Source organism: Sylvia atricapilla, chromosome 2 (assembly GCF_009819655.1).
Source record: "Sylvia atricapilla isolate bSylAtr1 chromosome 2, bSylAtr1.pri, whole genome shotgun sequence".
NCBI lineage: Eukaryota > Metazoa > Chordata > Aves > Passeriformes > Sylviidae > Sylvia > Sylvia atricapilla.
This window is the reverse complement of record NC_089141.1, coordinates 104175526-104192588: the sequence shown is the minus strand read 5'-3', so window position 1 is coordinate 104192588 and position 17063 is coordinate 104175526. Positions and strand designations below refer to the sequence as shown.

General features: G+C 34.7%; 1 protein-coding gene across 1 annotated transcript in view; it reads right to left on the bottom strand.

Annotated features, from left to right (window-relative positions):
• Positions 1 to 17063, bottom strand: part of IL1RAPL1 (interleukin 1 receptor accessory protein like 1) — a 306788-nt gene that overhangs the window by 140869 nt on the left and 148856 nt on the right. The window contains exon 4 of the mRNA XM_066314006.1: positions 16952 to 17026. Coding sequence (XP_066170103.1) covers positions 16952 to 17026 — 75 coding nt within the window. The remainder of the gene's footprint in view (positions 1 to 16951; positions 17027 to 17063) is intronic.

Sequence of the window (17063 nt, the reverse complement as noted above, 5' to 3'; positions counted from 1 at the left end):
ATGCTAGAGCTTCAAAGGCCAGTGAAGGGTGGGTGCTCTATCAATCATTCTCAAAAGACAGAGCACTTGCTGACCACGTTTTTTCTTCATCTTATCTATTTTCTCTTTGTTTTTCTCCTATTTTCTTATGCATGCATCTTATTTTCTGATACTTATTAACTGAAATATGCTTTTATATATAAGTATTCAACAGAAAAACAACTGAATAATTATATACCCATCATGATCTAATATAATTCACACATTAATATATTTCCTGCAACAGAATTTATTCATATTTCTTTCAGTGTTCATCTAAGAAACAGAAGAAATCAGCATTAGCTTTGCAGGCTGACATTAACCTAATTAGACTGTTATTAAGGGATCTCTCACTTGATATCTATTGTAATCCTGGCTACATGAACAAGACAGATTCTTTCTGCCCATTTGTTTCAGCCATAACCCAACCACTCAATATGCACAATATACATCCTCCTTCCTTTTCTCACTTAGCTGTTGCTTTAGCATGGTTCAGTACCCCAAAGAGAGAGCCTGTGGATTCCCCTTTCCTCTGCCACAACACGGGCACCATGTGTTGTCCTAATGATATTCTCTGTAATGGACTGAAGTAGTTATGTTGCACACCATGATTCCCTCCTCTTTTCTGCTGTTTGCCAGTATTTACTTGTTAAAACTGAACCCCTGCAGAGATTTTGTGGGCTTCCTGCATTCCAACTGCCTGATGCCTGAACTTCTGGTTTTGAACAGGCTGGATTTTTCATTTTGCTGGAGGCTCTCAGTTTATGCCCGTCACATCTACACCTAATCCACTTCTTATTTCTTGCACTAATTGCCACATGTGTTTTTCAGCTTTCTCAGAGCAAGTTGTCTGACTAGAGGTCTTTCAAGGACACTTCAAATTTCTCTGAGGATATTTCTAAAGTTTAGGTTGCTCACTGAAATTTGACCAGAACACCAGACATGACATATTGGATGATTTCTAAATATCACGGTTATCTTTAAAAATCAGGTGGGTTAAACTTCACAGTATGTGTTTTAGTATCCATCATATCAGACTGATTACTTATCATTAAATACCTTCCAGAAGTAAGGTAGTGTTCTCTGTGCTGCTAAAACATAAGGAGGCTTCGGCAAATAATGGGATCATTTGGATCAATGTGGAGCAGGGTATTAATAAATACTGCTTTGAAATCTGTAATCTCTACACAGAGATTACAGATTCTACTGCACATTTGCATGTGAAAGATTTTCTCTATTTTATTTCCCATGGAAATTGGCAATGTGCTAGATGGTGGATGCACTCTAACACATGGTCTGACTCTTTGAAAAGATGCTGAATTACCAAATGAAAGCTGTCCTAAACAGCATATATTTGGATTTTAGTGTAAAGACTCATTCTGAGACTACACCATAACCTGAGAGTGTTTTCAGTATCCAGAGATGCCAATCAAATGAAAACTACAAAGGTTCACTGTTAGCTTCCATCTTTGTAGAGTCCTGAGGGATGCCTGGCAGTTGTAAGATGTCTTCTAATAAGAAGTTCACTGACTAGATTGTGTAGAACTTTTTATTTATCCAGTTTAATTTTTTGTGACAATTTTACTGTATGGAATAAGTTTGCTCTCGTCTTGTCTGGGAAGATAGTGGTAAGGGAATGAGGAAGAAGGCAATGTCCTTTACAGAGTTTACACCTATATAAAATTCATAGTGTGCACTGAAGAAGGATGAACTAAGGAGCAATAACTGTAATCTAAAGCTCTTTCAAAGGAAAGAGCAAAACAATTATTGCTGTTGTGGTAACAGCTGCCACGACCACCTATGACTCTACAGAGTCCATACATAGTAAAATAAAAGCATTTCCTCAAGAAATGTGCAGTCTTTTTGGTGAGCAAACATATAGAAATTCATATGAAGACTGAATCGAGCAAGTTTTAATAGTTTCAGTCACATTTTATCCTGTCTGGCCATATCAATAAATGTATTTAATTACATTTGTCTGAAAGAGGATGACACCTGTCTTAGCTGTATCTGCAGTGTATGAAATGCCCAAGCGAGTGTTAAAGGATTCTTGATGTTCAGAGATCCATTCTTGATGTTCAGAGTTCTTGAATTTCTGATGAGTTAAGGTAAGGATGTGGGAGGATGAAGATATTTCCGAGATAATGACTTTCTTTTGTTCAATGAATGTCACTTTTATGGAGGACACTGGGGAAGGAGAAAGTCTCTTCTACTCTCAGTATGTGGGTGAAACTTCAGCAGGAGAGGAAGTCCTTTTCATTACAAGAACTACCACTTGTGAAGACTTTGCTGCTCTATAAAATGCCCTTTCACAGAAATCTTTCTTGCTGTATGGATACAAGAAGTGTCTGTCCCACCTCTGCTAGCAGTATAACCAAGGACTAATTGGAAACTGAATCCTATGAAGCATCTCTCATATAGAAAAGTGGAGAACAGTCCATTGCTTGCAGGTATTATAGCTCTGCTATAGACTCAGTGTTTGAACTCCAGGTAATCCTTTACATTAATTACATTAGAATAACTCTCAAGAAGAATAACAGTAAAAGAAGGCAGAATCCAGGCTAAAAAGTCATAATTAGTCATGAAAAAAGAAAAATACTTATGATTAGGGTGGTAGAGACTATCTAAATAGAGAAAGTTAGCTATGTTTGAAGAGAAAAGCAAGAAACAGAATTGGAATCCACGAAAAATTCTATGGCTATGCCCTTCATGGGAAGGGAATAGATGGTAGCAGTATTGTGTGTAAAAGTCTCTATCTCCAGCGGGCAAGGAAGATTGCTAAAGGGAAAATTGTACAGCCCTCTAGACAGAGAAGCCTGGGAAGGAGAGAAGGTACATTTTACATACAGTTGGCATAAAATATTTAGAGTGCTTTTTAAGTTTTAAAGAATCAATTATATTGTTTTTCAATACAGAATTGTTTCAATTGTCCGCAGCTTCTGAAACATTTATATCCATAAAGAAATACACAATCTTGAATCTCATCTTATATATTGGAAAGGGTTTGAATTGCAAAGATAGCTGAAGATGATTGACTTTAGAGAATCAGAAAAAGTTTGAGACTGGAGAAACTCTTATAATGACTTTCAATACCATGCTTCTGAAATAAGATTTATCATTACTTACATATGCCAGACTTCTACCTCATTATAGTTTTACCTTAGGACTCCAAGAAGTTTTTTTTTTAAAGTGAAGGGGTTTTTTAAAACAAAAAATGTATAATTTAAACATTCTTAATAGTATTTTCTACTCAAATCAAAATTAATGTATAGATTCTGACAGACTCACTTTTTCCCAGGCTTAGTCATTAAAGGAAAAAAAACCCAACATTAACGCAACAGAAGTAATTTCCTTTAGCTATACATTAGAGATTCTCTCTCATGTCACCTATTTCTGTTATCATCTTATTTCTATAAGGAGGCAGCACAGATCTTTACAAGTCTTGACCTTTGTTAATCACTGAGTGATTATTTTTATTTTTTCCTTCTCCAGTATTTGCTTAGAGAGAAATAAATATTCTTTAGATCAATGGTTTAAGTAGACAAAACTGAGCAGCATGGGGAAGGATGAAAACTATATATATAAAAAGTTTCTTTGTTGTCTTTCCCCTGTTTAAATTTAAACACAAAATTTAACATTTAAAAAAAAAATCTTATCTGATAAAAAGCACTCAAGTGATCAAACCCAGCTTCTCCTTGTCTTTAAAAATGCATTTATGGCTTACTTAACATAGCGACAATGATGCAGGATGTGGGTTTTCATCTCTGCATAAGAAAATGTTTGGTGTTTTAATTTATTATTTTAATTTACATTATTTACTTAGTTTATTATTATTCTTATCTACTTGCATGTATTTTTGTGATGCAAAATATGAACTGGAGAAAAAGCTGGTCATAATTTTTTTTTCAGATTATTTTCTGTGTTGGATTTTCTAATTAATTTTCAAATAACTCCAGAGTTATAATCAAATATAATATCATCTTGTATTTTCATAAGCAAGGCAAATTTATCTACATGTTTGCCTACATGATAGATAATGCTTTTGGGGGTAGGTAAATTACTGATCATTAATAAATAAACTAATCATTACTAACTGGGAAGAAGCTGTTACATATTGGATAAACAAACATGATATTAGATTATTTATTAAGGATTCTTTATTGTTCTTTAAATCATAAATGTGGTACCATGGTTCAAGGAATTGTGAAACATCTGTGCCACAGCAAGTGATAACATGCACTGTGAGGCTTTTAGAAAGCAAAGAAAACCCCACAGACTTAAACTTCAGCAATGATTTACCTTCCATTTACCCTGCACTGAATACGTGTCTCAGGAAATGCTGGGGTCAAGAACTGAGACTCAGCTCATCTACAAGTCAGTCACAATAGAGACCCAAATTAAGTGGCTTTGAAGTAACCAACAACTGTACATGCACCACTTTCCCTCCTTAGACATTTTGAACTACTGAAGTCCTGATTTTCATCTGTGGGTTGGCTCGTAAATTGCTGCTGGCAGTTCAACACTTTGTGTCTCCTCATCCATTAGGTTAATTTGGATTGAAGCATACTGAATTTAGGACACAAATTAGATTTTATGCCTTGGGTTTTTATGGCAGCTCAGAGGAGCTGGCCCACACCCACACTTGTTAACAGATTGCCACAAAGCAAAACCAGAGATCAGGGCAGGGGCTCTGCAGCGTGGTGGGTAATGGATCAGGCAGTGACATCACCTTGCCATAATAAAGATAACACTCCTAAATGACAGGGAAAGTTCAACAGAGGAGATGCTCAAACTCAGAGAGATACTGACATGGTGCAGTCTTCTCTTTTGGTCTGCTTCAGGCTGGAACTCATATTTTCTAATCTGGAGTTGAGAAAAAGGATTTGTGTAAAGACTCACAGAATGCAATGAGGGTGGGGCTTTGGTAATTTGGCATGAGCCGTGAAGACACAACAGCTCAATTTTCCTACAGAAAATTTAGTTTCCAGTGTAAGGGAGAAAGGCAAGAATTTCAAAACAAAAGTGATTTACTCTTAAAATTATTAATTTTTAACCATTTTCACTGATAGTTGCCTGTAACATAAATAAGATATCCCTCAATCCTACCATTAACCATACAATACTTTTTCAATATATTGTACAAATAAGGTTGAATAGACAGACTTATTGTGCAGGTTGTATTAAAATCAGTGCATTTTTTCACAGCAAAGCAATTTTTCCAATGCAGAAACAATTTTTTTTTTCATGCCACTGAGAGGAACAACCAAAAAATGCTTGAAAGTCCTCTGACATGACAGCATTAAAAGACTGAAAATGTGCAAAAAATATCATCTTTCTAAATTAAAATTATCTTTCAATTTTGCTGAGCTGTGGAAGTATGACCATCAAAAACTATTTGCTATGTTGTTCTCAGTATCAAGAATATGAGCACTTCTGCTGAAAAACAAGAACAATGTGCTTGTTACTCATTTTGATGAGTACAAAGGACATGGAGCAAGAACAATGGATAAATAAAGTTAACATCTAATTAAAGAGTTGTTATGAGTAATACCCTTTTTCTTTTTACCACAGTTAAATGTCTGCTTTGCTCTCAAGGTTCTTTAACTGGATACCAGATATTCAATTAAATAGCAGTGTGATTCAATATATCTTTAAATAATACCAAAATAAGGATATCTTTGTCATGGTCATGGTAAATCATTAACACATCTCAATTAATGGAGGTACATTTCAATGAATTTAGCAGTCAAAAATGCAAACACATTAGAAGACCTGGGCTATAAATTTCTATCACATACCACACCTTTTCCTTTCCTCTTATAAAATTCTTCATATTAACTGGCTCAATGTAAAATGTTTCTGAAAGCTATATTTTAATATATTTTTGGAATTTGGCATTCTTTCAGCAGTTATGTAGAGGTATCATGAAAGAAGACATTCACACACACCAGGTTCAGGTACATCATCCCAGATGTCTGAAAAAATAGTCTAAAATCCTATCCATGGAATGGAACACGCTGTCAAGTTCACCAAAGTCCAGGAAAAGCCACCTTGATGGGAAGATGCAGGTAGCTGCAAAGCAGTTCCACTCTGGTGTGATGATTTATGCTATACAGGTGCCTCTTGATCTATATTGACATTTTCTGGGAACTCAGTGTGACTAACTGTGGACTTGGAGTGATGTTTCATAATCAGTTTGAGCCACAACTCCTTCTCCCACCTTTTCTCCCTGGTTATAATCCCCATCCTTGGATGGATGCAGCAAACCCTCACTGGCATCATTGCTGTTTGAGGGCTTGAGGGTATGCTGCACTCATGTCACCATCAGCATACAAAGTCATCCAGCTTAAATTGGTTCTCTTTCCTTTAAATTGCTTTTCAGCCCAGTAGGGAAGAGTGCTGAAGCTGGATGAGACAAGAAGAGTGTGACAGAGGCAGGTGCCAGAGCAGCACAGATTTACACCTCTTTAAAGCAACCATGAAACATCACACCATTAATGGCTAGCAGGTGAAACTGTGTGTCCTCTCAAGAGACTCTACTGACTAATTCAGGAGCCTATTTGAGACAGAGATCTCAACTGAAAAAAAGTGAACGCTGTTCATAATATATAAATAGCAGGAACACAAAGGTACTGACAGCAACACAAGTTAGGCATCTTAATGGGTTTTGTGCATCTTATTCTAAAAGGGAGTTTATGTTTGGGTTTTTTTGGTAATTTTCTTTCAAGGTGACAGTGTCAGAATAGTTTTAAACAGAAAACAAGACCAATGGGTTTTCATGTCCAGAAACTGCAGGAAACAGTAGCAAAATTTTCCTCCTCCCCAGGCCTCTTTCTGCTGCACAAGTAGGAGCCTGGATAGTCACCTCCCTCTTGAACTGCTGGCTCAGTCTGCCCTGTAAATCACACTCCATTTTCCTCCTTACCTCAGGGTAGAATGCTGTGAGGAGCTCCCCAAAACAAAACAACTCTGAAAAAATATGCAAGTATTTATAAAACTAAAATGCAGGCAGTGAATTGTAATGGGAATCAGCACTCCCAGAAAAGTCTTTCAAATACACTGAGTTATGCCTTGTAAATGTTCCTCCAGTAACTTCTACATTAACATTCTAGTCCTCATTTTAGTTTTTGATTTAAACTAGATTGAACTATTATTGTTGTTAACACATTTGTATGTGTGTCCACTACAGTAAGTAAATTATTCTGAACATTCTAAAAAACCCTAAAGATCATTCATTCCCTAACTGGACTTCCAAAATATTTTATCTTGGACTTTGCCCTTCTAAATGTAACTTCTGTTTGTTTGTTTTTGCCAAGAAGAATAATCTCACTGAAATGAGTATCTCATGATGGAAAGCATTTGCATTTATAAGCTTTTTTTAAGTGCCTGACTTCTCCAAAGCATTGGGTGACTGTAAATGGCACGTTGGCTACTGCAGCTACGATAAAATATCAGCTGAGAGATTAATTGCCACTTGATGCAGGAAAGAAAAAAAAAAAGAAAATTGGTTTCTGTGTTTTTAAGTTATCTTACTTTAAGAGTATCAAATATCTTTATTAAAAGTTGAAGAGGTCTTCCAAACAGAAATCTTCTAATTTTAACTGAAGTGGGATGAATTCTCTGTTTAATATAAACTTATGGGAGATCAAAACCATGCAAAAGAAACCCACAAAAATTATCTACTATAAACCTATAGGTATCTTTGTATCAATCTCTAAACATATTATAAGATCAGTGCCAAGAAACTAGTCCTTCTTTGATTTTTAATGAGGAGAAATGTACCATGCATGCTCTTAGATATCTCATAAAAATCTGACCGTGAATGAATGATTAAAAATTACAAGCATTTATTACTTCAAATTAATTGCTTTGAAAGCTGTGAAAGAAACAAAACTTATAACCCTAAAGCCTCACATCTTCAATCTATTCATTACATTAGTGTACAGAGAAGTAATTTTGCAATGCTTGTTATAATTTTTTCTAAATAAGGCTAATGTGGTTAACTGAAGCACGTGCTTCATTTATTTCTGTAGTGAACATGAATACTCACTTGATATGTTTTATTTCATGGTAAGTATAACATTTATCTAATATTTCTCCTCCAATATTTTTTGTTGTTGTAAGCTAGCTGTTGGAATGACACCAGCATACTGGTAATATAGGAGATAACTAGGTGAAGGACACTTTAAGCAGCTGAAATGACTGGTTCATTAGAAAGTGACATTTGCTGCAGAGCTCCAGGTAAATGCTCAAGGCCTCACAAACACCTACATCCTGTAAATTTAAATTTTGGGTTTACTGAACTGAATGTCTTCCCTCTCCTTTAACTTCCTAGCTTCATGGTTCTCAGCACTTACCTCTGAGCAGTGAGAGAAGAGTTTATCACCTGGAGGTTTTTGCATTTGGTCTTTTATTTGTGTGTACTTTCAGATTGGCATAAAAACTAAGTGCTCAATAAACCTCTTGTTTCAGGTGATATTTTACTTTCTTGTGTGGAAAAGAACAAAAGCACATAAGTAGTTCATTGTATGAATTTTACCTCAGGCAAAAGAATAAAAAATTAAAAGAGGACAGATTGTGGAAAATACTGCCTTATTGTTTGTTTATAACTCTTTAGAACATTCTCAGACAGATACAGGACACGAGTTATTGTTCACATATGAACGTTGAACACACTGCTGGTCTTTTTTTGTCAGTATGAAATTTAGACTAATAACCATGAGTGTCTTAGTATTCTCAAGCCTATCCCAAAACAAAGGAGTGCACTTACCTATAGTTCATCATGCATTCATTACAAAAATATTGCTATATAAATATTTATAATGCATGCTATATGTAAACTTTTGTTGGAATTATTTTCAATTTTTTAAACATCGATTATGTTAGGTAGCATCAAGTAGAATTTCTGTGAGTATTTCTTTTATTTTCAAGTTCCTCAGATACTAAATATTTAAAATTACATAGGAAACAAATTGAGTATTTATGAAAAATATGTGTTGATTAGATCTTGAGATGATTTATCCTGTGTACTCATCCATAATATCCTATGAAAACAGACAGGAATACCAATTCAGAATACACAATCTGGAGTCTCAGAATTACACATTTGTTAACAAATATTAGAAAAGATCCTGTTCAGCTGATTACTTCAAAATATTCACACTACTATGTTCAAAACTATAGGAGTTTATCAAAAGCATTTAAGCCCTCCAAACTCTTAGTGTTCCTTCAAACAACTTTCCATTTTCTAGTGATTTGACAAGATCTCAAACCCCAGATAATTTTTGTTATTAAGAATGCATTCAGGATAAGATGGATTTTTCAGAATAAAACCTTTGTGCAGCACTAAATCTTAATACAAATCCACAGTTAGTCTAAGACAAAAGCAATGTTCAGTGCAGCTTCATGTAAAACTACTCCTCTGAACTGCATGAGCACATGCTGACTTTACCAATAAGGCTGGACAGCATTCATTCTAGAACTGGAAAACAGATTAATTCCTGCAAAAACTGTAAATTCCTGAGTAAAAACAGTACTATTGTTTGTCATTTCACCAATACATTGTTCTTGAGATCAACTTTATATAAAGATTAACTTAACTGTTCACAGGAGAACTGTATCCCTACAGCAAGATATTCTGGAGGAGTTAGTTAATTTAAATACAGTTATTAATTATGGTACACAATATTAAATTTTGAGCTTGACATTTGCTGTTTAACATTTTAATGTTTTTGCATAGAACCATTGCATGATGATTTGGGGTTTTTTTAGAGTAAAGAAACACTGGTATGTTTTTCAGAATCATATATGATGAAATTCCTACATAAAATTCAGAAATACAAAATATAGCTTGAAGCAAAAAATCTGGCAATAAATGATCACAGAACAATACGAGCCCTGATATTTCAAATATATAAAATTAAAGTCCTATTATTTCACATAAAGTAATGTACTATATGTGCCTAAATTGCATTTCTTGCTTTGTGCACTTATGATCTTGGTTACAATAATTTATATCTTGCTGTCTGTCACAGAGTATTCCTACAAAGGTTTTGTTGTATCTGAGTACATTTTACTCCACTAGTAAGGAATACATTATTTTTGATTGTTTAAGTGTCTAAAGAGAAACCCAGTTTTCTGGTTTATCCAACTGATATGGAAAGTCTTCTCAGGTTTCATGGTCTTCTCTCATATTATCAAAATAAACTGATTGTATTGCATAAGCAATCTGAAATAAAATATTTTTATATAGCTAATCTGAACATAAAGAATCAAATGTACATATCTGAAGAGATACTGAACAGATACTTTTGATCTGATTAAATCCTGTTTAGATTTTTAGCACACAGCTAAGTATGGTAAATAGTATTCTAGAGCAGACATTCCTCAATGGATTATAACCAAACATGAATAAAAAAGTATTGCTCTTCCACCAATAAATCAGACAAATGTGTTGCAGGGAAAGCACTGATAAAGTGGGAAAAAATTGAACAAATGCATAGTCAAATTTTGTCTGTATATATATATTTATGTATATAGGGATAGATTAGGTATACATGTATATATATTTATTCTCAGACACGCACAAGTGGTAAAGAGAGAAATAGAAAGCTTTAGAATACAACCATGACCTATTAGGATTTGATTAAATTAGGAAAAATGGGTGGAAGGAAACTTTTCCCTGGTGCAGTTGAATGTTTCTGACTCACTTATTGTCTCTTCAGTAAACTGTATTAGGCCCTTCATGGACATCCTGAGCTACAGAATAGTTGCATTAAAACAATTTGAAGGTTAAAAGTTTAAAGGAGGGAGTATCTTGCAAATAGGTGTTTTGGGGTTTTTTTTTTGGATAGTCAGATTTTAGAGATTAAAAGCTCCCTTATCACTCTCTCCACTAAATTTTTCCTAAGTCAGGACCCTTGTTAGGAACACATTTTAATACTCTACTTTTGCCTTTGGAATTTGAAAATTGAGCTGAAATTGTGAAGAAAAAAGAAATTAAAAGTTATTTTCCTTATTTAAAGTAGAACATGTAAAAGTTTGTATGCAATTTTGGTTAGGTTGCATCTTGTTTGACTGAAAAAATATACATATATGATAAAATAGGCATTTTGATATTCTGAACTTCCTAATAGCACTCCTTCAGAGAAAGAGAGATAACTTTCTTCAATTATTTCTTCCCTTCCAACCAAATGATCCTGCTTGAGCACATTTATAAAAAACCAGAAGATAATACTTATATTTACTGAATTTGCTTAAACTGGCTAGCAACCTGTCACTGCTGTTATTATTGCTGCTTCTGACCCTTCAGGGGCTCTCTACTTTTCCATGTGTCTCTCCCACGATGGTCCTCAGAGCCTGCAACAACAGGGCTTTAACTGGTTGGCATATCTAGGTGTTATCATTGACAAAAAGACAGCAAAACTAACAGCAATATGCACATTCTTTACCAGATAAAAGTTTCCCTGTGTAAGATTTTCCTGAATGGTTGGTTTATATTTTCATTCACATCTTGGTAGGAAAAACTGTCAAAGACACTTTTAGTTTTGTTTCTTTGTCTGCTTTTGTAGGGGTTTTTTTGTTTGTTTGAGGTTTTGTTATGGTTTTGCTTGTTGTGTTTTCACATCAGCATATGGATAGCATATTCTTTATCCATTGACACTAGATTTCAAATATTTCACTTTTTGTGAACTAGTCTGCAGTTAAGTCATTAACTATGTGAGTTTTTCAGCAATGTTTTTCCTCGTGTTTCACTAGGTAAGCATAGCCCAGGAATTACTATAATATTAAAACAAAACATTTCAGAACAGTGAAGTTATAAATTTATCAATAAAAAACTCTTAAAACATTAGTTTAAATCTAACTTTTTGCAATAAATAGTTCAAACAGAAAAAAGGCCTTTTTAATTTTTTGGTGTTTTGTGTTTTTTTTTTGTTGTTGTTGTTTTTTTGTTTTTTTTTTTTTTTTTTTTTCAAAACACCCCGAGTTGTCTTTTGGAAGGATAATCCGAGCTCTTAGTTAAATAGAAAAATAAATTAGATGGTATTGGGGAAGTAAATTGTGAATTTACAGTTTTAATTATTCCTGTGTGAAACAGGACTTTAATTGCCATATTATGTTGATCTAATAACAGAATATATCAAAGAGCAAGCGTCGAATTGAAAATATATGATGAAAAAAGAAGGTTCAATTTTGTTTAAAGACAGTTGATGTAATCATATAAACTTGAAATTCTTCATGTAACAAAAAAAAGTTCATGTTGCAGAGTGAATAGAGCATTTACATGTAATCTGTAAAAATAAAACTTAAAATTCTCAATATTCTTTCAATTCAATTTCCATCCTGAAAGGAGTCACTGATTGCTAGTTATTGCATATCACTATAGTAAATTTATTTATACATCTACTGATTAATCTAGTTAAGGATGGCATTTACCTTTAACAAGGTCAATTTCTGCGGAAGATTTTTATGACAACACAGTGCTATAAATGAACCAGCATTCTTGTGCCCCAGATGGGGAGCTTCATTCTATTACCACCTTAGAAATAATGTACTGTAAGTAGAAATTTTTTCTTGATTCTGTGTAGGGAAAGGGTGAGAAAGAAGAAACCCCCAATTCACTATGTAATAGTTAAATTAATTTTATCAAAATAATGCCCTAGATAAAAACAGGACACGTATTCATTGTGTGTATGGTCACAAACAACATTTTCAGTTGGATAAAATTCAGGAAAATTCACTTTATTCAGATGACCAGGAAAGTGTCTTGGTTCCAGTAAAAATTTATCTTTTAGGTCCATTTATATAGTGCTAGAAATACTTTCTTCCTTTTTGTTGTTGTTGTTTACTTCTTTGTTTGTTTTAACTTTTTTCTTTTATTTCTCTTCTCTAACACCAAGCTTATTAGCTAAAAATAACTCAACAATAGCTTTATTTTTCTGGGTGAGTTTTGTTTTGTCAAATTACAGCTTTGTGCAGAACCAGGGGACACATTGAAAAAGTCAGGAGGACTAACTAGTTTGTGAGATGTTTAAAATAATTATTTTATGTTTTGTAATTTTTTAAGCCAGATACATTATTGTCTGTTGTGGAATCACATTGTCTTCTTTAGTAACATGACAAGAACCAATTGGTTACTGAAATCAGACTTTTTGAGTCTGGCTAACAGTATTCTTTATTTCCTTGAGGGAGGCAGATACTCAACAGTGTTGGTGTGAAAAACACTGTAACCTGAAAGGTGAAACTGAAAAGACTCAGAATATAATTTTAAAAATAAATTTACTCATAATGGATATATCTCTATCACAAATATATAACATCTGCATGACTCTATATTTAAAAATATAGTTACCCAAAGTTTTAGGATTTCTGATATATAAGGAACAATGTTAATTAATTCCTTCCTGAACGGGTCTCTGATAGTGTTTTCAGGTTTGTGTTTTCATTATTATTACAAAGGAGCCATATGTTATTGGGGATTTGTACACTTGATTTGGTTAGCATGTTGAAGGTAAGAAGAAGAAAACTGTGGAATAATCATGATGCTCCTCATTCCCACGCCTTCTCTCCCCTTCACTGCCAGCTTTTCTCTCCCTGACCTGTGCTGCTGCCAGGCCACAGAGTGGCTCAGAGCTGAGAACACTTCCTCCTCTTACAGCTCCAAGCTTTGCAGGACACAATTTTTTTTTGCAGAGTGTATTTAACATAATATTTTATCTGGAGATGTTGTTTCCAGAGCAGTAGTTTGTAGCAGGGTCACATATTAACAGGAGAAAAGCTTAAATGTAATTAGCATTTTTTACCCTTGCAACAGGATTAAGTAATTGATTGCAAAATTGGAAGTGAAGTAACAAACAAAAAAGATAAAGTCCAGAAACTCATCTTTCTTTCATCATCTGGGTTTTTTGTACATCATTCCATAGCTCTCCCATGCTATTTTTTTTATGAAAAGCCTTTGAGAAATTAACTCCTTCAATTTTCATCCTGTGCTTCTATCTCTTGCATTTCTGGTTGCTATTCAGTATAATAAGGAGGTCTAAATGATGATATCAAGATACCTGTGAGTCTCCAAAGTTGCTGGTTGCAGTGCAGCAACTCCCAGAAACCAGCTGAATAGCGTGACACCTTTTCCTCAAACAGCTGTGGAAAACTTGACATGATGGGAGCCTGTGGGTTCCTGGGACTGAGGTGTGCAGATTCTCCATCTCTGGATTCTCACATGCTGACGTAAGCCATATCAGTCACCCCTTAGAGAAACCCCTTCCTGCACTAACATACCTGGTCTGATGTTGTTTTGTGGAAGCCAAGCAAGATAATAACACAGTAGTTTTGTGGTCCCATGACATGAGTTTCAATTGCTGGGTTTAGAAGAAGCCACTGTGTCCCACATGTCTGTCACCCAGAAGTGCTGGAGCCAAATGAATGAGATATGTCTTGGGAGTTAGATACACCTTGATCTAGATACTGCATGGAGGTGTTCTGTTCAAGAACTGAATTCCAGTAGCTCTTCCAACACAAATACACTGGTCTTACTGAGGTATTCCCCAGATTGTGCCCAGCACTGCTCCACAGGAGCCTGCCAGCAGGGAAAGATTTGGAGGTGAACATCACTGTTGACTTTTCAGTACATCATGTGCACCCGGAGCCACACACATCCCTGTAAGGTAGGTAGACCTCCTAGAACATTCCCTGACACATGTAACCTCTTTAATTTCCAGCTCCAGGTGGAGTGCTGGAAGGCAAGAAGGACAGAAACGTGGGAGGAGAGCAGGGATTGCCCCAGCTCCCCAGCTACTGGTGACCTGCTAAAGAAATCCTGCCCCAAGCTCCTAGTTCCTTGCTCTGTCTTCCCTTTGGGAATATGAACACCACCCATTCCACTTCTCCAGTGTCCACCAACACTTTCATTTTCCAAGTAAGGGACAAACACACCATCCCAAATACACTAACATTTTCTGGCAGTGTCTAGACTGATCACAAAATGTGACCACCCCAAGTCTCAGCTGAGTAGGATTCTCCTGGCTGTGACAGCTACCTAAGTGAACCTTGGCATTATTCCAACATCCAAATATTCTGCATCTTTTGTAAGGTATGAACTGATCCCCAGGAATGAACACTGGCTTTCCTCAGGGAAACATAGACCTTTCAAAGGTTATCCAGCAGGACCAAGGCATTAAATCAAAGAGCAGAAAACCGCAGTTTTCATATTAATATTAGGGAACTATCAGGTTTTTTAACTTGTTCCAGTTCTCATAGTTTTTTTCAAGGGATTTAAATGACAAGTCAATATATTCTTGTAGGTTCTTGATATAAGGATAAGTACTGTAACTTCACATTAATTTATGGTCAGACTTTCCCATCTGTGTCTGAAAGTGACGTTTTCAAGTTAACTCATATTCACCAACAGCTACTTATTTTTCTGAAAAGTGTCTTTTTCAAACCCAGCTCTTTTCAAATTATTTGATGTTTCTTAGAACTTTGAGAAATCAAAACTGAGATTAGTTCTAAAACTCATAGACAAAAAGCCTCTAGCTAGCCATTAATAATTACACTCTTCTTGAAATAGTCTCACCATACAGTGTATTTAGCAGGACAACATCAAAGCCCAGAAAGGTTCTGCCTTTTGGTTTTGCTTTTTCTTATTTTCAGCAAAAATATCTCAGTAAGCAACATTACTTAAAAATAAAAAAAAGTGCAGTCACTTTGTTCTCTTTTCCCCACTCTTGTGTTCAAACAATGTAAAATCATTTAGGACTGGCATACAGGAAAGATTTTCTGAGTTAGTATATCAGAAACAATAGAAAGTATCTCTAGAAGGAAATACGCTACATGTCTCCTTTTCTATATAATGGTTTCTAAAAAAAAAAAAAAATATATATATATATATATATCAGAAATTTACCTGGATAGCCTGAATCCTTCAAAGTAATAGTTTATTATTATTATCAATGAAAATATGAGTAATTCTCTGGCTACTATCAGGCATAAGATGGTAATCACCATAGAATTCTCTGCCAACAACTGTCAGAATTAATTTGCAAGCCTTCTGCTTTTTTTATGTTGTGTTGCAGAATGTACTGAGCTTTACTTGCAGGGTTTTTTCTATGAGATTTATATATATTTTTTCCTACGAGATTTGTTTCCACCAGATTGGTTTCCATTTTCTCCTGTAGCCAACATGCTAGAAAATCTATCAATAGGTTACTGTTCTGACACCAAAGCATAATTCCAGTGTAACCTACTGTTTGCTTCTTACAAGTTTCCCTCATTGCCAATCCACAAAAAGAGATAAATTGTTATATCCTGCAAAATCTAGTAACTCATACACTCAGTTTTGGAGCTTCATTATCTCTGCAGCAGTAGGACACTAAAGTGACCAATCATACTCACCATCCACTAGACTAGAAAAAATGAAACAAAATACATAATATACATAAATATCCATGCATTCAGAGTAATCAGATGCTATAATGAAAACACTACTGTTTGCTGGATGATTTGCCCAGCACAACCTTTGTAACTAAGGAATATCTTTGCAATTCTGTAAGCATTCAACAAAACACAGAAGTCTTCTGAGCAGAACTTAAATCACAAAATCCCAATGAATCCCACAGTGAGTATAAACGTATAAACATTTCTGTAGAAACATACAGAAAACAGAAAGTTAGAAAGAAAATTCAGATACTCTTGACTTTCAGCAAGATGAAACCTAGTACCAGTAACCAAAAGCTTAGCATTCAGTATTAATTATTAAGATTTTTTTATGAACAACAATCTTGTAGATGATATATCATATATCTCTGCATGGAATCAAGACATGGTTAATATATTTTCAACAAAATTATTAATGTCAGCATGCCATCACATTACCATCATACATTAATGCATCAAATTCCTTCATATAAATTGAACAGAGCTTATGTTTGCTACTTACCCAACTGGGTCTCCTGAATTGTTAGCTTACTCTCCAAGGGGTGCAAAAGCTTTGGTGGTTTATCTGTTAGTGGTGCTAGAAAAGAAAGAAATTCACATATGTAGTGTTCTGA